This window comes from Fringilla coelebs (genome assembly GCF_963513975.1).
Source record: "Fringilla coelebs genome assembly, chromosome: Z".
NCBI lineage: Eukaryota > Metazoa > Chordata > Aves > Passeriformes > Fringillidae > Fringilla > Fringilla coelebs.
Window position 1 is genome coordinate 27470924 of NC_140031.1, and position 24803 is coordinate 27495726.

Genomic DNA, 24803 nt, shown 5'->3' on the forward strand with positions numbered 1-24803 from the left:
GGAGGAGAAAAAAATGGGTTTGTTTTTCAAGGGCTTATTTTACTTCTCACTATCCTTTGCTGATTCTGTTAGTAATAAATTCACTGTCTACCTTTAACTTAAACCTGTTTTGTACCTGGAGTGTTTTCGCCCAACCCTTATCTCAACTCATGAACCCTTTGATATTTTTTTTTTCTCTCCTCTGCCCAGCTGTGGCAGGGGAGGGTGAGTGAATGACTTTCATGGGTTCCTGGCATTTGGTCAGTGTCAAACCAAGATAAGAAGTATCTGAGTTTTTTAAATTAAAAGGTTTTTGAAAACTCAGCCATTACTTTATGTTAAAAAATCCCCTGCTGTTACTTTCCACCAGACTAAATGAATCACTGCAGTACAATTTAGGTAGTCTCTTGACTTCAGTGCATGCAGTTAAACAAAATTAATTGCTGTGTGATAGTGAGGTAAGCAAGTGTGACATGAAATGGAACAAAAGGAGATGGTTATGTTTGTGCGCTCTCAGCTGCCTAAACAAAAGGACATCATGCCTAAAAAGTCATCACGAGAAGCTCACTCTAGAAAGAATTTAGATTTAAGTGAAATAAACCAAAGATTACCAACAAAATTCCATCAAACATACAAACGGTCCTACAATATACTTTTTTCTCTCGTTCCTGCCAGTTAAGTTTCATTATGGGTGAAATACTGCCAGTCTGGGAGGTAAGATCCCCCACTTGGTAACAAAGGACACTTCTCAAGGCTCCTACCTGTACTGACATGAGTAATAGCAGAGATGGAGAAAGACTGCCATTCCTCACATACTTTTCCACAAAATACACCACTCCTGTGCCAGTTTCTTTAATGATCAATTACCAGTTTCCTGTTTTATCTCAAAGTCACCAATGTCTATTAAAAGACTATTGTAACAGTGATGGCAAACAGTTATTAAAGTGTTAAATATGGGGGAAAAAATCTATTAATTTACTTAACAACTTTATTTGGACAATCCCAATAGCTCAGTACATATACCAGCAACATCACATGTTAAATTAATCTGTTCAGCCTTGACTTAAAGGAAAAACATCCAAGCATTAACATAGAGTCAGTCAATAAGCCATTCTAACAAAACCTCACTGAACATCTGTGCACAGGATCAGATAACTTAAAGGCATTAGGTGCATTTGTTGAATTCTAAAGGCCTGTTATAAGAGGCAAAGAAAGAGCATTATCATTTTGGCAGCTGAACAATCTTAACAGCCACATACATATGACTAGTAAAATGCTGTGTGAAACTGGTTTTGTATCTGGATTGCAACTGCTTTTCCACTACCAGTTCCTCTCACTAGTGATCTATGTGACAGTGACTAAACAAAGTTAGAATTAAACTCAAAATAGCTAACAGAAGTGAAAATGGGTTTTGATGCACCTTGCAAAAGAGCATGAATATTGAAGTAGCCCTAATCTAAACTGATAAAGAGCCGAGACGGAAAGCAAAGAGCAAGGAATCTAAAATAACTTTAGGAAAGAGAAAAGTAGAGCACAAAAGAGATCAAGGGACTTAATGTTCAAAATCATGTTATCTGTTTAAATTGTTTGCTGACTTTGGTTCAATGAAAGTCTTCAGGAGGTGCCAGAAGGGCAAGGCTGACAAGTTCCAGAACACAGACCACATCCTTCAGATTATAGGACAAAACCTTGGGTTTCTCTGACCTGATACTGACAGAAATTGAAAGCAGCGATGATTAACATTGCAGTTCACTCTTGGTAAAACAAAATGTTAATCTTAATCTGATCCCTGTAGGTGTTTTTGATTCCACTAGTTGCATGGTTCACTGCTTCAAATTTGTGAGCCAGTTAGCTCATCATAGGCCTTTGCACAGTTTATTCTTATGTATGGTCTCTTCCAAACACTTCTCTGCTTCAGTGTGAGAACTTTTTAGGCTTTGCAATTAGGGCATCAATGCAAAGCAGTAATTTACTAAAACAAACAAAACAAAACAATTTCCAGATTTTTGTATGCTGCCACCAGTCCCATGTATTCTGAAGTTAATTATTTTAATGTTGTGATTTTTGGACTGCTCTTTTGAAAGTTTTGCACTTGTAAAACAAGACATGGTAGGCGCAATTTAAAAAATAATTTTGTTTTTAATCTTCAGATTTTCTGATACTGAGCTGCTTCCTAGTACTACAAAAGATGAAACTCAAGGAATAACCAATGGAAACTCTGATTTGAATCTTTCTAATCCCTGTTTTGTTCAAGACTTGCCAGCTGCATTCGAGACAGCACACACTGAATGTCATTTTGTTGGAAGAAATTTCAATTTCAGTTTTCTCAGCTGTTCAAGAATGTCATGTAATCTAACAATGTAATGTAATCAGAAGTACTCATGTGCCATACTTACCAGCAAAGAATAATGGCACCTCGATTTACTTCTGCCCAGGTCTTTAGATTCTCAATACCAACATGTTCTACCAGCGTTCTTCCAAAGCAAACTGCAAAATGTGAGAAAGAAGCAGGGAAAGAAAAAAATGAGGCAATATCTTTCTACAAAGAAGTCTGTTAAAAGTTCTCTGTAGTTTTGATTTAATCAAATAGTTTTTAGTCCCCCAAGCATTCACAAAGTTCTGTCCCCTCAAAATAATTGACTGTTCAATACAATGCAGACCTTTATAGATATTAGACTGCTTCCAAATACTGCATGGAATTTGTTAGACAACAGCAGCACTGTGTGATAATTTACTATTTTAAAAAAAGGGTGTAGAAGGCTATTAATATCTTAGAGCAGGCATCCAGTCCTAAGAGAGAACTCAGCAAGAATCACAGAATCATTCTGGTTCAACAGATCATGGTATGCAATATATTAAATACGCGAACGCCTCTGTTAAAAAATGCTACATTTTTAAGCATCTAACTCTACAACTGAAGGAAAAGAATTTGAACAGAAGATACTTAAAATTTCAGAGCTAATTTTTTACTGATGCAAAAACTTTATCTTTTTCAGCTGTACTGATACTCCAGGGCTCTATTTCTTAAGTGGCTTTGAAAGCCTAAAGTGACTTCAGACTCATTACATTAACCTAGGCTGACTTCAAGACCCCAGCTGAATTTAAAGAACTAAACTGCACAGAAATTGCTCTTTCAACTTAGCCTGCTGAAAAAACTTATCAGTAAACAATGCAAAAAACCTCACTCAAGCCCAACAAACACCAGCTCCAAGCACTGAAGCTATTTTTCACTGACACTTTAGATCCTAATCCCACCTGAAGACAGGTTAGATTTTATACAATTTGCTCCCCATATGATGGCAATTTGTTAGGGTTTAATGACAATTTAATAAACTCAGAGCTGCAATTCTGAATGGTACTTTCTGGAGAAAACCAAAGGGAACAGCATGTGATCAAACTGCAAATTGTACAGTTTTTACAGAAATAAATCCAGATTACGATCATCATTTCAGACAGGCAAGTCTCTGAAAGACACTCACAAAAGTTCTCCTTTGGCCATTTTCAATGATCTGCTTGAGAAGTGGGAGAACAGCCTACTTTCAGAAACATTTAATAAAACAAAACTAACATTTTTCAAGGAAATAGTGGCTACCCAACTGCAGCAAGAGGAAAAGAAATAAAAAGTTTAACAAGATCTGATAATTCTACATAGAGAAAAAGACTATTAGACACAGAAGTTCCCTCAGATTACACTTAGCCAACCACATGCTTTCATTTTTTGAGTTTTTTGTATGAGAAAAAGTAATCACTATTAGGATAGAGTGATACACACAGAAGATTTTACAGTTATGTAATAACATAAGTTTAAAAGCTAAATTAAGATGAGAACATCTGTGCCCAATATGTGCCTTATGGAACATAAACTAGTAAAGATGTCCTATTTTTGTGCAGAAATTATTTTAGTAACAGTTATAAAGCATTAACCCAGCAGCACTAATGAACACAGTAAAGACTACAGCCCAGATTACAAGCACTAATGAAACAGGGGCTCCTGTAAGAAAGACTTCACTGTTTCTATTATTATCCTTTAACTACTATGTAATTTAGCAAAGCTATCAAGACATTTTAAGCATAGAAATGAACTCTGCCCCAAATACACATTAAAGCACTGGGACTGCTGGCATTGCAAAAAAAAGCAAACATATCCTTGGCATTCTGTTTGTATAGCAGCTCACAACACAAAAAGAAACAATAACATTAAATTTTCCATATACTAGTATACTCAAAGAAATAACTGCAACTATCTTATTTGAGGTCAGATGGCAAAATACTCTGAAGTCAATCGGAGAAATTAAAGCTGTATTTCCAACATACCTTCTTTTCCATTCTCTCTCATTTTTTCATCTTGCTCTATTAACCATTTCAAAACTAGATGGCCTGCTGGATGTTCTGCAATGTGGAGCTTTAAGGGGAATAGACAAACCAAAAAAACCCCAAAATTATTTAGTGACATGGGTTCAAAATTCAGTTACATGTCTGGCTATAAATATTTCTGTTTGATTTATTCACTCCGCCATCACACTGAGTTATGACCTATGCTAGTATCAACAAGTTTGATGTAAGTTTCTGGTTATTCATTTAAATTGACCACTTTAACTCTTATAATCTTTCCTGTGACATTTAACTTTCAGTAATATAAACCATATCAACCAATATTTCATCCACATTTCCAAGGATTTCGTTCTTAATAAACAAAACCTCCTGGTCAATCTCTGCCAGAACTTCTAGACCTTTCACACTTCCACACTTAAAAATCAACTACAGTATGGTTTACAGAATGTTACAGAAAACATGTGCATTTCACATTAAAATGTCATAAAATGTCTATCAAAGAATGTGAAACACAGACCTAAAACACCAAAACTATGGAAATCTGGAGATATCTATCTTAAATACAGCATACACTGTATGTTTTTGTTTTCTAGTTCATGAACACATATCTGACTGAGTTTAACAAAGTAGGGGAGGGGAACTCTTTGAAGAGAAGGTCATACTTTGAAGACAAACAGCTCTTATCTAAGATCTTTCCTTGCATGGAAATAGGCATGCCTGAAAGGTAAGAGATCCTGTCTCTCTCAATGTAAACAGTCCAATGACCTATAAAACTTTGCTAAGTGCTTGGCTGCACAGTGATAACATTAGACTGTGTAACATGTTTGTCAGCAACCTTTCCACTAAGCGATGAAAGTAGTTCTGAAGATTGAAGATCATGAAGCACCTTGCCCTACAACTCACATGAAATGCTGGCTCAAGCCACCATCTCTCCAGATGCACTAATAATAAACTGTGAATTCAACAAGTCAGAAAACAAGTCAGAATAATAAACTATGAATTCAACAAGTCAGAAAAATTCATAGTTCATAAACTATCAATTCAACAAGTCAGATCACGTTTAAAGTGCAAGTGCTATCACTGCAGTACACTGATGACTTAAATAAAGGAAATGAAGACCAAACTCCATTTTAGTAATGCAGAAGATCTGCAAGATCTCAGCATCTTGTCTTCTGTACATTACCTGTCCATCACGGCCCCCTGGAACCAGCTCTTCTGCTGCTAACATAGCAATTGCATCTAGTGCAGGCTGGATGTCACCAAGAGCCGTTCTTAAAATATCAGCAACCAAGACAAAAGTGGCTTTGTCTATCACTATTTCTTGGGTATGTTCTTGCAAATATTCTAGCAAAGGAGAGGAAATGGCTTCCAGGAGCTCATGACGACGGAGTTCAGTATTCTTCTTACTGATGAAAGAGACAGCACATTACTGCAGAAGATTTGCACTGTATGCACATCAAGTAACAAGAAATTTCAGAATGTATGTGGTATTTGAGACATTTAAATTACTGCTAGATTCAAATACAGGCATTACTGTTCCTTCTGTTCCATGTACAATTAAACGTATGTTGGACAAAGAATTTAAGAATGCATGGAGTGAAATTGTGTTTAAAGCTCAAAACCTCTCCGTTTTTTTCTTTAAGTAACATTTTACTATTTCTTTTCATTTTGTAATCTCAACTATGGCAATGTATTTTTTACACAGGTTACTAGTCATCTAGAACTGCTCCTTCTTCAAAAGCTGGTAAGTATCAATGTCAATACAAGACTGAAATCAAATTAACAATTTCCATTCCTATTGCTGGATTTGGAGATATCCTTTTACGCTACCCAAAGCAGTAGTAATGCATATTACAAATTTTCTTCTACACTGAATTTGATACATGAGCTTACACACAAAATATATCACAATATCTGCCCTTTACAAAAGGGGCAAATATGTATTATTTATATATATTTACATTACTTAGATTTATTATGAAGAAAAGTTGAAATTAAATAATGACAAAAAGTTGCATGACTTCTTCTGCCCTGTTAAGAAAAACCACGTAATCTTCACATCTGAGTTACCTATAGGCATTTCCATCTCCCTGTTGCAAAAGTGTGATGATTTCTGGAACAAAATGTGCAGGATCTCTAGGACTCAGCAAGTATAACAAGACCTTCTTTCCATATTTGTTGTTTATTATATCAGGCAAAGAAGCCTTTATTTCCTGTGGGAGTAAACAAACCACAAGAAAACATTAATGAAATAACAGTCCTTGGTCACTATCAGTATTAGAACTGTCAAAAAGTACCAGAAGCTCTAAATGACAGAGACATGCTAGCTCTTGATGGTAACGTCTCCCTCTTTTCGGAGACCTCATGAAAGAGACGGATTTTGTGCTGAAATCTGCCTGAATGCCAGCCGCTCAATGTACAGTTCCAATCACATATGAAAGTTCAAAGCACTACAGACAGACTTTGGTCAAGGATTACGATACTGTGGACCTTAGAGATGATGATAAGAGACTTTCCTGCAGAGGATTTAAAAAGCTTAAAACCCTCCTTTACCTACTAATTCTCAGCCATACTGCCAACCCAGACAAACGATGAATTTCACAATACCAAAAAAAATTCCAAACCAACAAAAACACCCCCAAAACAAAAACAAAAACAAAAACAAAAAAAAAAAAAAACAAAAACAAAAACAAAACCAAAAAAAACCAACTACAAAAATCTCCTCGCTTTTTCTCCCTCTCAAGTTTTTTTATCTTCCTATAGCTAAATTTTTTTATGGACAGAACGATAATCTCCATAAGGTATCTTTGAAGTTTAACTAGTCTTTGAAATAATTTTAAAGATTGGTTTCCTCTAGATAATATGCTTCAATGCTTGATTTTAAGATGCCCCCACCTCATCATCTGCTACTAGTTTTCACTGACTATTTGAAGAGCTGGTTTTGATACTAAGATTTTTTTTTCCTCTTCCTGCCATCCTTTCCCCATTCTTGACCACACATAAACCCTGATGGGCCAATGTGTATGTGCGAAGGCCACGTCATGTTCTCCATTTTCTGTCCAGACTGATGTTGTAGGATGACCAAACAGTAAACATTCTACTACCTTTGATAATGCATTAATTCTTGATCTCAGATCATTCTGTGATTAAAAGACATCTTGGAAGCTCAGCTAAATACACAGTATCTGAACTAATAAACTCTCCAGAAAGCAGAGTGCTTTTACACACTACAGGAATAGGTCAAATATCTCATACTAGGACAGCTCAGATAGGTCAGAACTTACTTCCTTAGACCTTTCCCAGAAGTAGTTGTTACATTTCAGACCTGGCTCTGGGAACCAAATCCAGCTGCAATCACAGCTGAAATCCTTGAGTAACAAAAGCCACCTCCACACAAAGATGCTGTAATCACTCCAGACCCATTAGAGAGGCACAGTCTAAGGGCCAAATCCCTATGACAGGGTACAAAATCCCAACTGCACCCTATACAAAGTTGCACAAGGGAAGAATTGTTCCTACTTTGCAAAACAAGCCTCATCAGAACCACTTTCTCCTAATATTTTTCACACACAGAAGATTTGTCTCATCTTTATCTCCCTGCCACTTCCCCTAAACCCACCAGCCCTTACAGCTGTAGCATGAGTACTACTGGAAGCAGATTACAACACGTACATCAATGTGAATTTCTCTGCTGAGAGTATGCAAATAGTTTCGTTTGTAAAATCAATAAGGTACTACCATAATTCTGAAGTTTTCCACTGATTTCATCTCTAGAAATATTAGTAGAGCTCAAACTTCTATGATAAAATACATTAACTTTAAAGAGACTCCAGTCACTCCTTACCCAGAATGAATGTACTAAAAGGGAAAATCTGAACAAGCACTGAACCTAGCTTAAAAATTAATTCAAATAAATAATTAAAATTATGTCTGAAAGTGCTACAATCTTCTAGGAAAAGAAAAAATTAATCATGATACATAAATATAATGACACAGAAAACACAGGAAGTATTTAAATAGTCTAAAAAAGCAAAAAAGCAGATGGATTCCTACTTTCATCCTCCTATACACTGATAAACACATTGACACTATTTAATGTACTATTTTAGGAGAAATTCAATTACTCACTGATATAATTAACTGCTTCACAAGCTTAGTGTCATCAATGCAATCAAATGCTGCCAGCAAGACCAGATGAGAAAATTCACCCTGCAAAGATGAGACATCAGAAACCACATGCATTCATTTTTCATAATATACGAACTGATTTAGAATCAGGATTTCAGAGGGTTTGTCTCAAACATAATGCAACATGAAGTACAAGCAAATTCTGACTACTGTCATAGAATGAGAGAAGTCCAACATTTAGGTTTCTCTCCAAAAGCAAGGCTTGTTAAAAGAAATATGCTGTTAAAACAATCTTTCAAGTGGATATACTGTTTTACCACATTCAAGCTATTAACCTAATCCTACTGTATTACCAACATTTGAAATCATAGTATTTTCCCTACAGAAACATTACATACAGACTTTATTTCTATTGTTGATTTGCTTACAAGTGAACTAAGTCACATACAATGTTTTTGGAGATCATATCTCTGCAATGAGCCATACAGTCTTTATTGCATTGCTGGAGATCAAGTCTCCAGTACACGCATAAAGGCCACAAACCAATTCACTTGTATGTCAGTGAGGCCCTACATCGAAGTGAAGCTATATCTTCTGTGCTCCAGTGTTGTGTCAGTTATTATTTACCCACTGTCTCATATTTCCATATAATATATAATTTATAAAATGAAACTATTCATTTTCTAGTGGGAAATTATGGAGAGAAAGATTACCTAGACCAGTGGCCCTCAAAGTGGATTGCACAAGACAATCCACTTTGGTACAGAAAGAAAATACTTTTGGAACCATTAATAAAAAATAAAAATAGGCTCTGGTTATTTTTATCTCATCCCTTCAAATTTTCTATTATAATGCACATTACTATAGTAGTAAAGGCATGTGATTTATACATATATATTTTGGGGATACATGCCCAGGATGTGATCAAAATGCTTGAAGGCCACTGACTGAGATCACAAAAACCATTAGCAAATAAAAAAATCCACAGCAACCAGAAACTGAAGTTTGAAAAGCTCTTCTTTACAGCTATGGTTTTACCCAACTCCATGAAATCTGGTTTCAATTGTTACTCTGCTCATGCAGCAGACTCCAAACACATGTTATTCATTAAAAAATAAAACAGACTTCTTCCATTGTATGCGAATGTATTTTGAATCTTCCTGACTTGAAAAAAATATTGAGCATCTTCTAAGAAACACACATGTTCAGAGAGCCTTTTCAATGACATCTCCAGCATATCTTAATTCCTCCTCTTTACACAGGCTGTTTTACTCCCAACCAAGGAGCATTAACCAATGAGCTGCACGAAGATGCAATACAAAGTTGGGATCAAACAAAATAAAAAGTAGAAAGAAAACTGAGGAATAATAATGAACTCAGCCATAATGAAGCATAGTACGATATGCAGTGCTCACAACGAAGCTTCTTGGCATGTCTATAAATATTCCATACAGTTCAATTAGTTTATATTATCTAATACATCACTGCTATTTTAAGACTGGTTTTATTAAGATGTCAAAATTGTTCCCAGTACCAAAGAACATTCAATCTAGCCTCTATCAAATCACTAGTTTCAGAGACTATGAAATAAATGGTTAATGAACACTCACCGTTGCTATTTTTTCAATATACGTCTTCATAGTTTTCACAATGACTTTTCTGTCCTATCCAAAAGAAAAAATTTTAATGAGCCTAGAACACCAGTGATTCGGAGTAACTAGACTATTTTTACCTTTCAAAAAGATAATCTTCAATTTGCTTTCTAAGGCAAAGGCATCTACCAAAGACTCACATATATTCTATAACTTTACACCAGAACCAGTATGGAAAGTTAAACCTGAATTGTGATTTGATCCCAGAGAGATCCTGCGGTATATTTACAAGTCCAGATCACCAATGGGTCCAAAAAACATGGGAAAAACCACAGCAAACAAAAAACCCCAAACCATCACATATGTTCACTCATATTTTGTCCATTAATGAAAGAAGAATGCATTTCATCTCTTCATTTGGAAAGAAACATACTCAACCGAATTTGGAACTCTATAACTTTAAACCCCTATTACTAGCAAGAATATTTTGCCAGAAAATTCCCTCCCTGTATTTTTGGCTCTTGGAATCACTGCTCAGTCTTCTTTGGATCCATTACTATGCCTAGATCCTAGGAACTTAATTTTTTTCTGCATTCTTTAACAAGTGGACTATTTTAATAAGTCATCTTTTTAATTTTTTTTAATATAGAAAAACATAGGAGGCATTACAGTATTTCCAAGATGTGATGACATGTATTACACCAAATGAATTTCTGGATACTGTATCAGCTGATGAAACTAAACCACATTTCCTGTAACACTTTGCAAGTCTTGGGATTCTAAAGCCAAACATGGTTTTGCATTATGACTTCTTTACTGTCCTCTTCCTACTGCCAATTTCATTTATATAAAGAAATCCATGGGATAAATGAAATGCCAATAACCTTACAGTGGAAAAATCACTCCATGTGTCACTGCCAAAACCTCTGCTAAAAATAAAAGGAGATGCTTCTGCTATAAAAGTTCTAAGGAAAGCATTTGATTCACAAAAAATTTACCAATAGATAAAGACGGGTGAGTTTTTAACCTTGCTCTCAAATTGTTAATTGCTTTAAAATGTCCACAAGCAGAAGGACCCATATGGGCAGTCAGAGTGAACCAAGTAGAGGGAAACCAAACATTACCTTGGGAGTGCCATGCCATAAACAGTGCATTGCTACTCTGGCTCCATCGTGAGTGTGTGCCAGGTAGATGACAGCCTCTCTGATAGCTTCTATCATTTCCTGGGGAAGAAAAGGTGACAGAGCAAAAAGATCAAAGAAAAGGCTTGAGGAACTCAAGGCAGGTGGGCAAGAAAGAATTTTGCCTGCCCACATGATATTGCTCTACACTCCATCACTGGCTCTACAGAACCACTCTCATTTCCCTGACCGATGAAAAACTGCCCCAACAGGAGTCCAAATGACTACAAATGACACAAGCTTTCTCTCTTAAATATTACACTATTCATCATAATCATGCCATGAAATCACAACTGTATTGAAGCTTATCAGCTGTCCTATTACAAAAAATTCAAGAAAGGCTGCTAAGAACTGAGACAGAAATTAGAGAAAAAGACAAACATTAATTCAGGAATAAATCTTTGAAGCTGATGCATATTCATACATACAGAATATTAGCCAGAAAGTAAGAAGAACTAAAGTCATTTAAGCAGCAGCTTATGTTATAAATCAGGTATTACAAGACATAGCCAGAAGTTTTGTCTTCAAATCAAAGGAATGAAGTTTTCTGAAACCATCTGACAATACCATCAAAATAAAATCAAATCAAATTACAGCCTCTTGGATTACTAGATACTACTTCTGTTACTATCCAAAATTACACCCTCTTGGGTTACTAGATACTACTTCTGTAACTATCCAATAGATTGCCTCAAACAGCAGCTCCCACTGATGCCTCTTTCTATCCCTAGCTCTTCTTGCTCTCCAGCCAAAGACTCCAAGCATTTTACCACTTATTTACAAACTGCTCAGACACAACACAATTGGTGTCACTACCTGTAAGCACAGGCAGGAACAGATCTGCAGAAGGGGTTTCCAAACCCCAAAGAGCATGTCCATATATTAGCACATTTGCACAGAAAGCCAAGCAAGGAGATACAACCTTATTCAATCCCTGATTCATGCAAGCCTGCAAATACACAAGCATTCTCAGACATAGCATTACATAAAACCATGCACAGTAATATTCTGGTTTCTGAAGATCTGGACTCAGAACAGGCCCCAAATAGTCCATTTCCCTACCCTTAGCTTTGGGTTTATTAATAGTAACAAAGAAGTATTCAGGAGTCCAGTCTGGCAGAAAGAAACAAGAGACAGCAAGTTTAGAAGGCTCTGCCTGACTTGAAGTGAGATGGTTCTGAGCCGCAGAACCAAGGTGAGGCTGACAGACAGACCCTGAAGACAGGTAAAGTCAAAGAGGGTACCAGCTTGAACCATGACACATCACACAGACAGATTTAGGCCTAAATACAAGAATGTCTCGCATAATCTTTGACCTGCAATTTAATATGGATATAGCAATTAAAGTTTTGGCTGCTGACAGAGGGACCAATTTAATTGTATTTTGGTGAAGAGATTTTTGGACAATCACCACAAGTTGTTAAGAAACTACACATTGGAAAGCTAAACTACTGCAAGCAATGGTCCTCACTTTAATTACATTCTCCAGCTACTGAGAAGGGTCATTTAGCAGGAAAAGAAGAAACATCAAAGTCATCTCACTTTGAAAAAAAAATTCATGTATCACAAACACTTGCGAAAGTTCACTGTAGCTACAAATCTCCATACAACACTACTCTCCCCTCGCATCATCAATCCAGAATCACCAGATGTGTAGAACTCTGTTAATGAAAGATGTGTATTTTTGTCTAGTTAACTTACAACATTTTCACAAGAAGATAAAACATTCCACAAAAAGGCAAAAGAAGACAAAAAGCAAAATAAAGATACTTACAGATCTTTGTTTTGGAAGAGCATAAGTGAAGAAGTCCAAAAATACTTTATGTACCAGTGAGTGCTTTATCACCGCCTCTCTGTATTTGGATAGATGAAAATAAACAACAAGCTCCCCACAAACAATTTTAAATTATATTAGCAATACCTAATTTATATTTTAAAAAGTTAGGCAGTGTGGTGAGCAAAAAACACATGATCATTTTGGATTCAGATGTTTAACATTTACAGTATGTGGAAGATTCTAACAAAACTTATCAATTATAGAACGTATTTTGTTCACTGGAGAAGCATATCTAATAATGCATTATGGAAATATATCATAGTGCAACATTTTTACCAATTGTCTGACTGGGACAGAGGACGCTTTAACTCATAGGAGAGTTCAAAATTAAGGGAAGATACTCATTATGACACTTGGGACAAGCACAGCAACATTACAGCTTAAAAGAGTATCAGTATCACTGTCATCTGACCTTACAAATACACCAGGTGTATGTCAGAAACAACTGATTTGTGCTAGATTGTCACACCTTCAGCTGATTTTTGTCCTTACTTTTGTGCCATTGGTGTAAGAATCTGCTTCATTTCATCCAAGATGGCCTCTCTCTTTTCAGGCTGAGCTTCTAGCACTTTATCCAGTGTCGGGGTAGCCGGTGTCTGAAACGAATGCAGCACAATCAGAGATTTAATCGTACCAGTAAGAATCAGAGTTCATAGAAATTACAATGCTTAGACCTTTTTCAATAAAATATCAGGAATATCAAAAACAAAATGAATTTTCTGCAAAACTAACAATTTTTATAATTTTAAAAGTAAAAAGCTATCTTTTCTGAGTATGTCCGAAGCTGTAAACTTCAGTTTCCAGAAATTAAATATTCCGCATTAGCAAACAAAATCCACTTCTATAGCCCGAGCTGCTTCTTGCCAATTACATCAGCTCTTCATGCCAGACAGAAGGCAAAAGACATAAAACCGACACTGTGTTAAGGTGCTCCTGAGCTAAGCAGAAACCCTGCTTTAGGCACACATCAGAGGGCAACACAACAAGTTAATGAACTGAGAAGCTAACAAAGGCCCAGGAAATTCCAGCTCAGGAACAGCAGAGAGGGGGAATATATAACATATACCTTACACACAGAAGTACTTCCTGGTATCTGAACAAAAGAATTCCAGTGGTAACTCTTTTAAAATAACCTGCTGTGAGAAGAAAACTCTGACTTGATAGACAATTAGAATAAATAGTTTTTAAACCATCCCTGCTACTTTTTAAAGACTACACTGCAATTTTTTATAAACCCACATTGTGCTGAATCTCAGGTTTGCACCACAATGTATGGCTACTTACAGCAGTTACGCCAAAAATATCAGAATGATGGAAGCTAACACTGCCCTTCATTTCATTGGCTGTTTGACTCTCAGTACAAATCACAGCCCATAATCACAACAACATACCTCTCTACCACTCAGCGCTGCAAAGTGCCTAACTAAAACTTAAAACAACCTGTTAAGAAAATACAGGTCCAAAAATGAGCTGTGAGTTTCGTTAAGACAATTTTAACAAAAATCTTGGGTATAAGGGAACAGGTGAAAAAGTCATTAGAGTGGAGTTAGTAATTGTGTAAAACAGTTCTGTTTTAGCAAGACTTTTTAGCAAAATTCCTAACCCTACTGGATACCAACTTTGCAAGTCAGCAAAAATTAAGAACAGAATTCAAAAGAATGGAGGTTGTAGTTTTTAAGAAGGTTCCAACTGCCTGGTGAGCATCTACCACAGACCTAGATTTCAGTGGAGTTTGAACTCAAGTCCTACAGTCTCCAGGGGAAAAGAAAACAAAGAGAAAAATTAAGCCTAAATGGAACACTGTAGGTTGATACTGGCCCATTCTGCCCACACTCAGTTTTCAAAAGACATAAGATAGTTCTGACACAAGAGTCATCTACAGTATTAATGAAGAATTATGCCTAAGTCTTACCTCAGCAAGGATGACATCAGCCTAGGCACTATGAGAACTGAAACTATATAAGAACAAACTGTCTGATGAGCAGAGCAAGCTCATACGTGAACATGGCATATTTTACATAGCTCAAACTGAAACAAGCCACAACAATTTCATCTAAACTAGAAATGTGCAAGTAATCATTACATTTAAACACGCTAAACTAGACTACCTTTGGACAGATGACAGAAATATTATCAAAAGAAATAGTAGGTAAGATAGGACATTAGCGCATTGCTAACACATTAGGGCATTACTAACACAACACCTTACTGTTACAGGCTAAACTGTCTTAAAGTACATAGTATTGAAATACCACCTTGTAAACCTGGAAAGTGTTCCCATATAGTTCTTCTGTCAGCATATTTCTCTGCTCCAGAATGGCTTTGTCATTATATGCATATTCCACCACAGCAGATGCTTCGGCATGACGGAGCATTTTTTTCACATGGCCTTTAAAACTTTTTATTATTTCTGCAACTTGTGCTTTTGTCCTGTTTTACAGGGAAATACAAATAGCAAGAGTTAAAACTTCTAGAGATAAGCTTACCTATTGATAGTTTTATTTTTAGAAACACATTTAGGTAGTAAGTTTATCACAGAAACCATGAAATTTATGAATCTGAATCAGCTTTATAGCACTGGGAAAATATGTAAAGAAAGCCAGGAATGTGGGAAAATTGTAAGGCATTTCGAGGGAAATTAAACAGTGAACAAATTCTAGAGAATAACAAATGCCATACTGAAATGCTTAGCAAAGAAAATTTTTAAAAGCCAGTATTTTATAGACAGCAAAGATAAACTCTGACAATAAATCTAACCTTTTTTCTGGTCACGTTTTCCTTGATGTATAGCATTAGTTTTATTTCTTGCAAAATGAAAAATATTGTTAACAGCCCCCTGCCTTTACTCCATAATATTACAAAGATGTTGACAGAGACATATTTTTAATTCACAGTCAATCCAGTACAGATTAAGAAGCAGCATTCACACTGGAAATGAAACAACTCTGATGAGCAAATTCACTTGATACTCACCCATACATAAGAAACTTCTTCACAATATTTCTGGAATATTTCGACTTGCTCAATTCTATTAGGCTATCTAGAAGAAGGGAGAAACATTCAGCTGACTTATTTTTCACTACATTAACTTCATGAAATTATGAGTTATTATTTAAATAAGTATGAAGAGTTCACTAGAAATGATGAATCAGCTCAGAAAAAAAGGTAAAAATATTCAAGAGAAAACAACATGGTTTGTTAAAATCCTTCCTAACCACAATACAGAAGCATATAAGTAAAATGAAAATACCTTTCAATTCTTCAAATGTCTCTTGCCTTTGCTTCTCATTACCATACTGAATAAAGCACTGGATCACCCGGGTTGAATCGTGTGCAAATGCCAGCTTAAGGACAGAGATATTTTGTTACTCTAGGCCATTCAAAAGGCAGTATGCACCATAATTATTTTAATGTATGTGCTCTCTAGTATAGTTTCATCCCCCATGTAATGCCAATTAGAAAATCAGAAAAGCAGTTACCTGCTTATAATAAACCAAGACTTATGGATTTTTACCCCTTCACAAGTACTCTATCAAAGAAAATACAGACAACAGCTGCTGACAATTAAGGACAAGCATTAAGATTTTCCATACTGAAATAAAACCATTAAATGGTATCTCCATTTTGTTCCTCTTCTTCATAATTTCAGAGTAAGTATGATGTAACAGTTCCACTTCAGCACGGAATACGAAAAGCTCAAATGCTCCTCACTGCAAATTTACACATTTCAAGAATAAAGCAGAAAGACTGTTTAGTATGATTAAGCATGAGGACACTAACTTCCCTAGAAAATTGCAAAGCAACAGTTGTGACTAATCAAACCTCTGAGCTCCTGAACCCCAGCTAACCTCAAATTTCACAGGACTAAAGCTACTTGGCAGCCTTTTACAACAGCCAGCTGACAGACAAAGCATCCCAGGACTACTGTTCTGAAATACAAGCGCCAAATGCAGTCTTTCAGCCCTGCTTTTATTCTTTTTACTCAAAGTTTCACCATTCATTAAATAAGAATTTGTGAATTTGTGCGCTAGGCCATTGCTATTTTCTTACATTTTTAATTTTCCCATGAAGAAGCTTCTGCAGGTCATTCATCAGCTTTTCTCGTTTCTCCTTATTGCATTTCTTCCTACAAGCAAAAAAAAATCTAGTAAAACAATTCTAATTGAGGAAGCAGCTTTTTTGTAGTACGATTCACTTAAATCTATAAATTATGAAGCAAAACAGTACAAATAAAATCAGGCTGGCTTCTGCCAATTCAAATTTATACTGTCATTCATTAACCATGTACAGAGATGTGATTAACCTGTTTCAGTTTGTGGAAATCAAACCAGAATTCCACATTTAACTTTATTCTTTTTTTGAGCAAAAATTTCAAAAATATTTTTTGAAACATAAACTCAAATTTGCAGTCAGAGTTGCTTACAGGTCCAAAAATCTGTAAGCATGCAAAGCACAAACACTTAGAACAAGCAAAATTATCTTTTCTTGCTGACATGGGGCAGTTATACAATTTCACCCTCAGCCAGAGACAATGAACCTTCACATAAAACTCATGCAGTAATCCCACTGCAGGATCAGGGTGAATCAGTGCATGCTCTGTATTCCAGGGCTGAAAACGCCAAAAAAACCTGCAATTTCTTAAGCAATTACTCATAAATTCATGAATTTTAGCCTAAAATACAAGTTCAATCCAGACATTCCTAGAACCACAGGTTGCCATACTCTGTTTGATCTACCTAAAAAATTGCATGCAATGTTACTGTTCACTCAAGAGATTCAGTTTGGAAATACAGTTTTATATAAGACAAGACGGTTTACAAGACAAGAAAAATGGTATTCTGGCAATTTATGACTAGAAGTCAACAGAGTGGAAGAAAAAAAGTCATTACCTTCTCATGCCTTCCCATATTTGTTTAGATTTTACAATTATGTCATAATTACTTTTATCATTAATTTGTCTGGTTTGCTTTAACTCTTTCCTTTTCTTTTTGAAGTCATTCCAGTTTGGCTTCTTAGAATCTGACCCTTAGGGAAAAAAACAAATATATTTTCTACAGTCAATAAATAAAAGAGCAGCAACAGAATTCTTTACCAGTCTAAACTGTGGCAGTTCCATGACTTGAATTACTAACAATTCAGGACCTTTGCCTGCAGTTACCCAGCTAGCCATAAATCTTGAATAAGTATGCTAAGCTAGTAATCTGGACTAGTGGGAGAACAAGGCAAACAATTAATTTTCCTCAAAACTGTCACAGGATGCATCACAAATCCCTTAATAGCTTTGACTGAATTGACTGAAGATGTACTTAGCAGCTATGGCTGCCCCAATAATTCTCCCATTTCAGTTTACTCATAATTCGTGCATTCCTTTCCCCTCTCCCAAAAGGAGAACCCTAACTCAAAGATACCTATCTGAAAACTCTATAAAAGAAAAAAAGTTAAACCCTTTTTACATGCCTAATCTTTTTTTACTCAGTCAAATTCCTTAAGCATGGTATTTTACTATACAACTTTTGTACACTGCTACACAACGAACTGGGACAAAATAATGTTATAAAAGGGCCACAAATTATGCATTAAAGACACCACCTAAAATTTGTATAGCTTAAAGCACTGTTCACTGGTATTTAGCAGCATGTTCTTAACTGTATAACCCATTCAAAGACCTGTGTTTTCCTTCTTACAAAGCATATTATTGATTTTTATATCACTCTCCTAAAGCAACAGTGACAAGAAAAACTTATAATGCTTTGAGTGCAGTGCAATACAGAGGCTTTCATTTACTCTTATGAAAAATATTTAAAGGTTTGCTGTGAGTTTCCTTTTTTTTAAAGTAGCCTAATAAAAACATTCTACTGTTATTAGATTTTCAGACATCTAGTGCATATTCCATGTGAAGCCATTCTGCAGACAGGCAAGAACAGCAATACTAAAATACTCGACTGTCCTTCAAACAAATGACATATTTCTGCAGAATTTCAGAACTCCTCATTTAAGATCCCACTTCTCACTTTACCACACTGATTAACTGCCCCAGTAGAACTTTACTTTAGAGAAGAGGATGGGACAAGATGAAGATCTCAAGCAGAAGGAATTAATTTGAAAAAGAAATCCATTTAAACATGATAAAACCAGACAACTAATCAGGCTTTCTGTATAAACACCAGAAAGAAAAAAAGCTGTAAAACAAAAAAGCAGTGTTAACACCCATTAAGCTTTTTCTTCTCTTAGAGGATGTGACCAGATAATCTGGACCACAGAAAGGAAATAGCGTAAAGGATAATCAACTTCGTTTCATGAATTTCTGTTCCAAAGCTTATAACAAGTACTTTTAGAACAGTCCAAAGCACACTATGAAAAGCTCTGTGTTTGCAAATCAAGTGTAACAACTGCCAGTTTCTAGCTAACCACTTAATGCTGCCATTAAATTAAACAGAGCTTTAGGACGGTATGACAATTTTAAAATTTGCTACTGTGTCTTTACTTTTGACTTCCAAGAAAACACCAAACTCTTGATTTTCATGATTTGACTAATCCTCAAGCTTAGTCAAGTGAAGTAATTTTTCCCACAGCAAAGATTAAACAGGAAGTAAACCTGGAGTTACTCAGCCAATTTGGAAAGGCAGACAGAAAGAGGAAAATCTAGATGAACAATGTGTTTTCCAAAACCTGGTTTCCCTTGATAACCAGGCTTAAAAATCTGCTCACCTCCCTCTTCACCATCCTGTCGTTTTCTCTTCTTTGCAAACTTTTCTGGTTGCTGTTTATTCTTGAATTGTTTGACAGTAGCTTTTCCAGGTCTTAACTGTCCTTTAACAAACTTCTTGGAAATGGATTTAGGCTTTTCTTCCTCATCTCCTTTGTTAAAGACTTTCTTTGGTGGACCTGAATCTATTAACCAACATAAAAGAAATTAAAATGCCATCACATAGCTACTGTTGCTTCCAAAAAAAAAAAATTACTGTAAAGAGAATTAAACCACTTTCTAATAACAATTCTGTATTTAACAAGAATTCTTATGTGCTTCTCAAAGCTGGTGTTTTCACTGCAGCCCCTGGGTGTGCATGTTTTCTCTAAGGAAGTTCTGCCCAGGCATTATCTTCTGGGCAGCAGTGTAACAGCTCAGGCATAAAAGGGATTATTCCATATTAACAATTTCACCATCCCCAGCATCAGTCATCAATCCCCATATTCCCACTCTTTTCATAGCTTATGATCAGAGCTGTTTCAACATCATCTATTCTGGGGCAGCAGTGAAAGGCGTCTCCTCAATCCTAACCCACAGCAGGTTCCCATCTAGCTTCACCTCTCAGATAAATTTTGTCTTACTGTAGGAACACCAAGTCTAGAATCAAAAGGTTCAAACTTCAAATTTTTAACTGAGAACATATTAGGTGAATCAAACAGAGATGAAGGGCTTGCAATGCAACCTGTTTAATGCCTTTCAGCAAATTAGTGGCTCACACAATCAGTACAGTTTTGAATACATGAAAGAGTTAAAGAATGGCTGTGGCTGGGAGGCACCTCTTGAAGTCATCTGGTCCAACCCTCCTGCTCACACAAGGCCACTCAAAACCAGTTGTCCAGGACCTCATCTGGGTGGTTTTTGACTGTCTCCAATGTGGTGAACTCCACCACCTCCAGGGGCAACCTGTGCCCATGTGCAGTCACTCCCAGAGTAAAAAGGTTTTCCTGATACTGAGAAGAAATCTCCTGTGTTTTAGTTTGTGCCCACTGTTGTCTGGTCCTGTAACTGGGCACTTCTGGAAAAAGTCTGGTTCTGTCTTTGAACCCTCCCTTCAGACACCTGTACACATTGAGCAGATCCCCCTCAACCTTGTCTTCTCTCTGGGACAGGCTGAACTGACCCAGATGTCTTTGCTACCACAAGAGATGCCCTGATCCCTGCATCATCTTTGCAGCCCTTCACTGGGCTCTCTCCAGCATGTCTGTATCTCTGTTGCACTGAAGAGCCAGAGCTGGGCCACAGCACTTCAGGTGAATCCTCACCAGGGCTGAGGCAAGGGCAAGGCTCACAGCCCTCAATCTGCTGACAGCACTCCTCCTTATGCAGCCCAGGACACAGCCAGCCACCACAGCACACTGCTGGTTCGTGTCCAACTCCGACCACCAGGAGCCCCTGGGCTTTCCCCAGTATTTTCCAGTGCATGATGGAGCTGTTCCCTTCAAGCTGCATGACTTTGCCCTTTCCTCCTTGAGGAACTTCACCAGGCTTCTGCTATCCCATTCATCCGACCTGCTAACATCCCCCTGGAGGGCTGCACAACCCTCTGGTGCATCTAACATTCATTGCAGTTCTGTGTCACCTGTAAATCTAAAGATACTGCACTTTGCCCCATCATCCAGGTCCTCCATGAAGCTGTTGAACTAAACTCGACCTTGTACTCACTCCTGGGATCCACTGCTCATCAGTGGTCTCCAAAAAGCATACCAGTCTCTGGACCCAGCCATTCAGCCAGTTTTCAATCCACCTCACCAACTGCTCTTGCAGCCCTTAATTCCTCAGCACCTCTGTGAGGATCTCAAAGGAGAGAGAACACTGTCAAAGTCTTACTGAAGCCCATGCAAACAACAGCCACTTCTCGTTGCTCATCTGCCAAACTAATCGCTTCAAAACATGAATTTACAAAGAGAGAAAAAATAAAGAACTCCAAGCATGCCAGTACACAACCCCAACCATTAAGTCAGGGCTCCTACTGACGACCCTTCGCCTTCTTACCATTATCTTTTTTAAATCTCCTTTTCCCATGCGGCGCTTTTCCACGAGGTCCTTTTCCACTCTTCCCCACGAACTTCTTTCTACCCTTGTTCTCCATCGCGGCAACACTGCAAACGGAGCAAGAGACAACATTATTGCACCGCCGCGGCTCCCCCGTGAGGGAAAGACAGCCTGCGCCTGCTTAACACCCAAGGCGAAGTCAAACCCTCCGCGTGGACGGTGGGGTACCAGAGGTCGCGCACAAGCAGGCAAGCAGGCTAGGCTCGGCCCGACCCTCCCGCGGTCCCCGCTGTCCCGGCCGCGCAGCCCCGGCCCGCCCGCGCTCCCGGGCCCGCCGCTCTCACCGCACGCGTGCGGCCCGCCCGCGCCTGCCGGCCGCGTGTCCCGGCCGCCGCTCCCCATTGGCCGCCACGCTGCTGCCGCGCGACAGTGCCGTGCTGCCGTGCCGTACAGCGCGCCGGGCCGCCCCCGTGCCGCCACGCGCCCGGCACCTCTCGGCTGCGGGGCGGGGACAGGCCGGGACGGGACGGCCGCCGGGACAGGGCAGGGACAGCCGCCGGGACAGCCGCCGGGCTGCAGCCGTGCGGAGCGGGGCCTGTCGGACAGCAAGCCCCCGTGAGCCAGCAGTGTGCCCTTGTGGCCAGTGGTACCCTGGGGGCATTAGGAAGAGCATTGCCAGCAGGTGCAGGGAAGTGATCCTGCCCTTCTACTCAGCCCTGCTGAGGCCTCACCTGGAGTGCTGTGTCCAGTTCTGGGCTCCTCAGGACACGAGAGACATGGAGCTCTTGGAGCGGGCCCCACAGAGAGCAAGAGAGGGGCCTGAGGGACTGGAGCATCCCTTAGGAGGAAAGGTGGAGAGAGAGAATTCTGTTCACAGAGTCATAGAATGTGCTGAGTTGGAAGGGACCCAAAAGTATCATCAAGTCCAACTCCTGGTGCCGCCCCCGCCACCCCGAATCACACCATATATCTGAATGCCTTCTTAAATGCCTCCATCAATCTTGGTCCTGTCACTTTTATGAGTTTTTGATTAATGTACATTTGAGGATCTCTGTAATGTTAGCTGAGTCACCTCAGCATAGAAAACTACCCATAGCTCTGAAAACAAGTCTCTGCTTCCCCTTGCATCACTGAAGAAATACTAAAGATTGGGATTTCTTCACAGATACTCACAAATGTTTACTGTAGAAAAAAAATCAAATTAAAAATGGCAATTCAAAGTAAAAGCTTAACACTGACTTTTGTTCAGAGGACATTTAACATAAGATTTATTAAGTTCCATTGAGCCATTGAGCATTGCTTTGTTGGCAGTAGTTTGGAATTGTGATCTATTGGATATCTGACTACAGACTAACCAGTTACACGAGAAACATCTAAAACCGCCTGTAAAAAAAATGCTGAAGTCCCAGCAAAACTGGGCTGAAGTTTCAGTTTAGTGTTGTGAGATTACATGCCTGAGAAATGGCTGATCGGGGAGGGGCAGCCACTGAAAGATATTTTTATACTTCCCACTCCCTTTTCTTTGTTTTCTTGACTTTACTTTTGTTTTGTTTTCTTCTGTAATTATGTGCATCTCAGTGTCACTAAAGTCAGTGTGGGTTCAACCTGGTGAGCTGAACCTGAACAGTTAACAGGTGTTCAATGTCCTCTTGGATGCTTACAGCAAGAAAGTAATTTTTCTGCCTGACTTTCCTGTTGAACTGTTGTCCTCAATCCTGCTGACTCCAGCTACACTGTGACAATGCATCTTTCCCCAGTTTTAGCTCCCATTTGATCAGTGCACAGTTATAAATATGTGTGTTTTCTAATTATGAAATGTAGAAACATGTATCTCACATGCGAGAGCTTAAGGAAGTATAAAATGCATGCAGTCTGGAGAATTAATTCTTCCAACTTCTAAATGCCTTTTTTTCCCTCTCTCTTTTTTTATTTTTTTTTAATCTTAAAAAAAATAAGAAAGCACAACATGTAGAAACTTAGTTAAGCAAATTAGCACCAAGCAAATTAACAGCATAGTTATTTCACTGCAGTTAGATCCAGATGCATCAAAGTTGTTTTTTGATATCACAGTTGTCATAATTATTGCAAAGAATTCTGTGGTCTAGCACACGCAACATGCAGTAAATCACTGGTTCTCTTAGCAGCTGCTACATTAATGGTAAACACATTGATTTCCTATACTATTCCTAAGGACAGAATAGTCTAATACCACTTCATATTCACACACACATTCAAAATAAGTGCTACTGAAAATACAGCTTACCATGAATTGCTGTGTATATATCACTGCTTACAAAAATTTAAAAGTATCTGTCTGGGGTGAATGTAAGAAAATCGACCATATACAGTTGATAAGCCACAAAAAGCATTTCTTACTGCTGTAATTTCTTGACGATGAACCTACTACATGACCATGGATCCAACCTGACAGTGCTCTTTGCTGCTGTTGTTTTCCTCCCTCCCATCTACTTTCTTCCTTAAAAAGATGTGAAATTGTCACACAAAATTCACAATATAAGGTTTTCCCCCGTAAAAAACAAGTGTACAGATACTTTTAGAAGAGGTTTGAGACTGAAATGTGAGATCAAGACAGACGTGCAGGTCAATAGGAGATACAACAAATCTCTCAGCTGAGTTCAGATTTCATGTACTCTTTTCAATATTGGCAAGGGAAACTTGCTAGGCTCTTGAGAACTGAACAATTACTGCCTGGTTTTTGGATTCAGACATTCCTGGATTTGTTGCCTTCTCATACAGGCCTCAAACCACCAATCCCTGTACAGACTAAATTTGGGAAGGATAAATAATCAACCACGTGACATTGCATCGGAAGTCTCATTCCACTGCTTGTGCAGGGTAGAATGATAATTTCTGTTATAATTCAGAGGCAGCACCCCACATTAAACAGTTGGGTTTTTTTTAAACTGTGTAACAAAGCAGTCATTTGTTGTGCCACCTTAATTTTATACTAAAAATGTCTCACCTGCTGTATTAAATGCTACTAGAAATTACAA

General features: G+C 37.9%; 1 protein-coding gene across 5 annotated transcripts in view; it reads right to left on the reverse strand.

Annotated features, from left to right (window-relative positions):
* Window positions 1–22171, reverse strand: part of PUM3 (pumilio RNA binding family member 3) — a 30295-nt gene extending 8124 nt beyond the window's left edge. For 2 of the 5 annotated variants that reach the window (XR_014616898.1, XM_084224765.1), the window contains exons 1-17: window positions 22134–22171; window positions 21790–21896; window positions 19758–19940; window positions 17939–18074; window positions 17100–17175; window positions 16300–16393; window positions 16023–16089; window positions 15305–15479; window positions 13542–13645; window positions 12987–13065; window positions 11156–11254; window positions 10050–10103; window positions 8440–8520; window positions 6382–6524; window positions 5495–5717; window positions 4294–4381; window positions 2376–2466 (exon numbers count right to left, since the gene is read on the reverse strand). Coding sequence is in view for 4 of the 5 variants with exons in the window: in XM_084224765.1 (XP_084080891.1) it covers window positions 2376–2466; window positions 4294–4381; window positions 5495–5717; window positions 6382–6524; window positions 8440–8520; window positions 10050–10103; window positions 11156–11254; window positions 12987–13065; window positions 13542–13645; window positions 15305–15479; window positions 16023–16089; window positions 16300–16393; window positions 17100–17175; window positions 17939–18074; window positions 19758–19940; window positions 21790–21886 (1790 nt within the window). In the remaining variant the exon portion in view is untranslated. The other 3 variants (XM_084224766.1, XM_084224768.1, XM_084224767.1) reach the window with 3 other exon arrangements.
* Between the last annotated feature and the right edge of the window lie 2632 nt (window positions 22172–24803).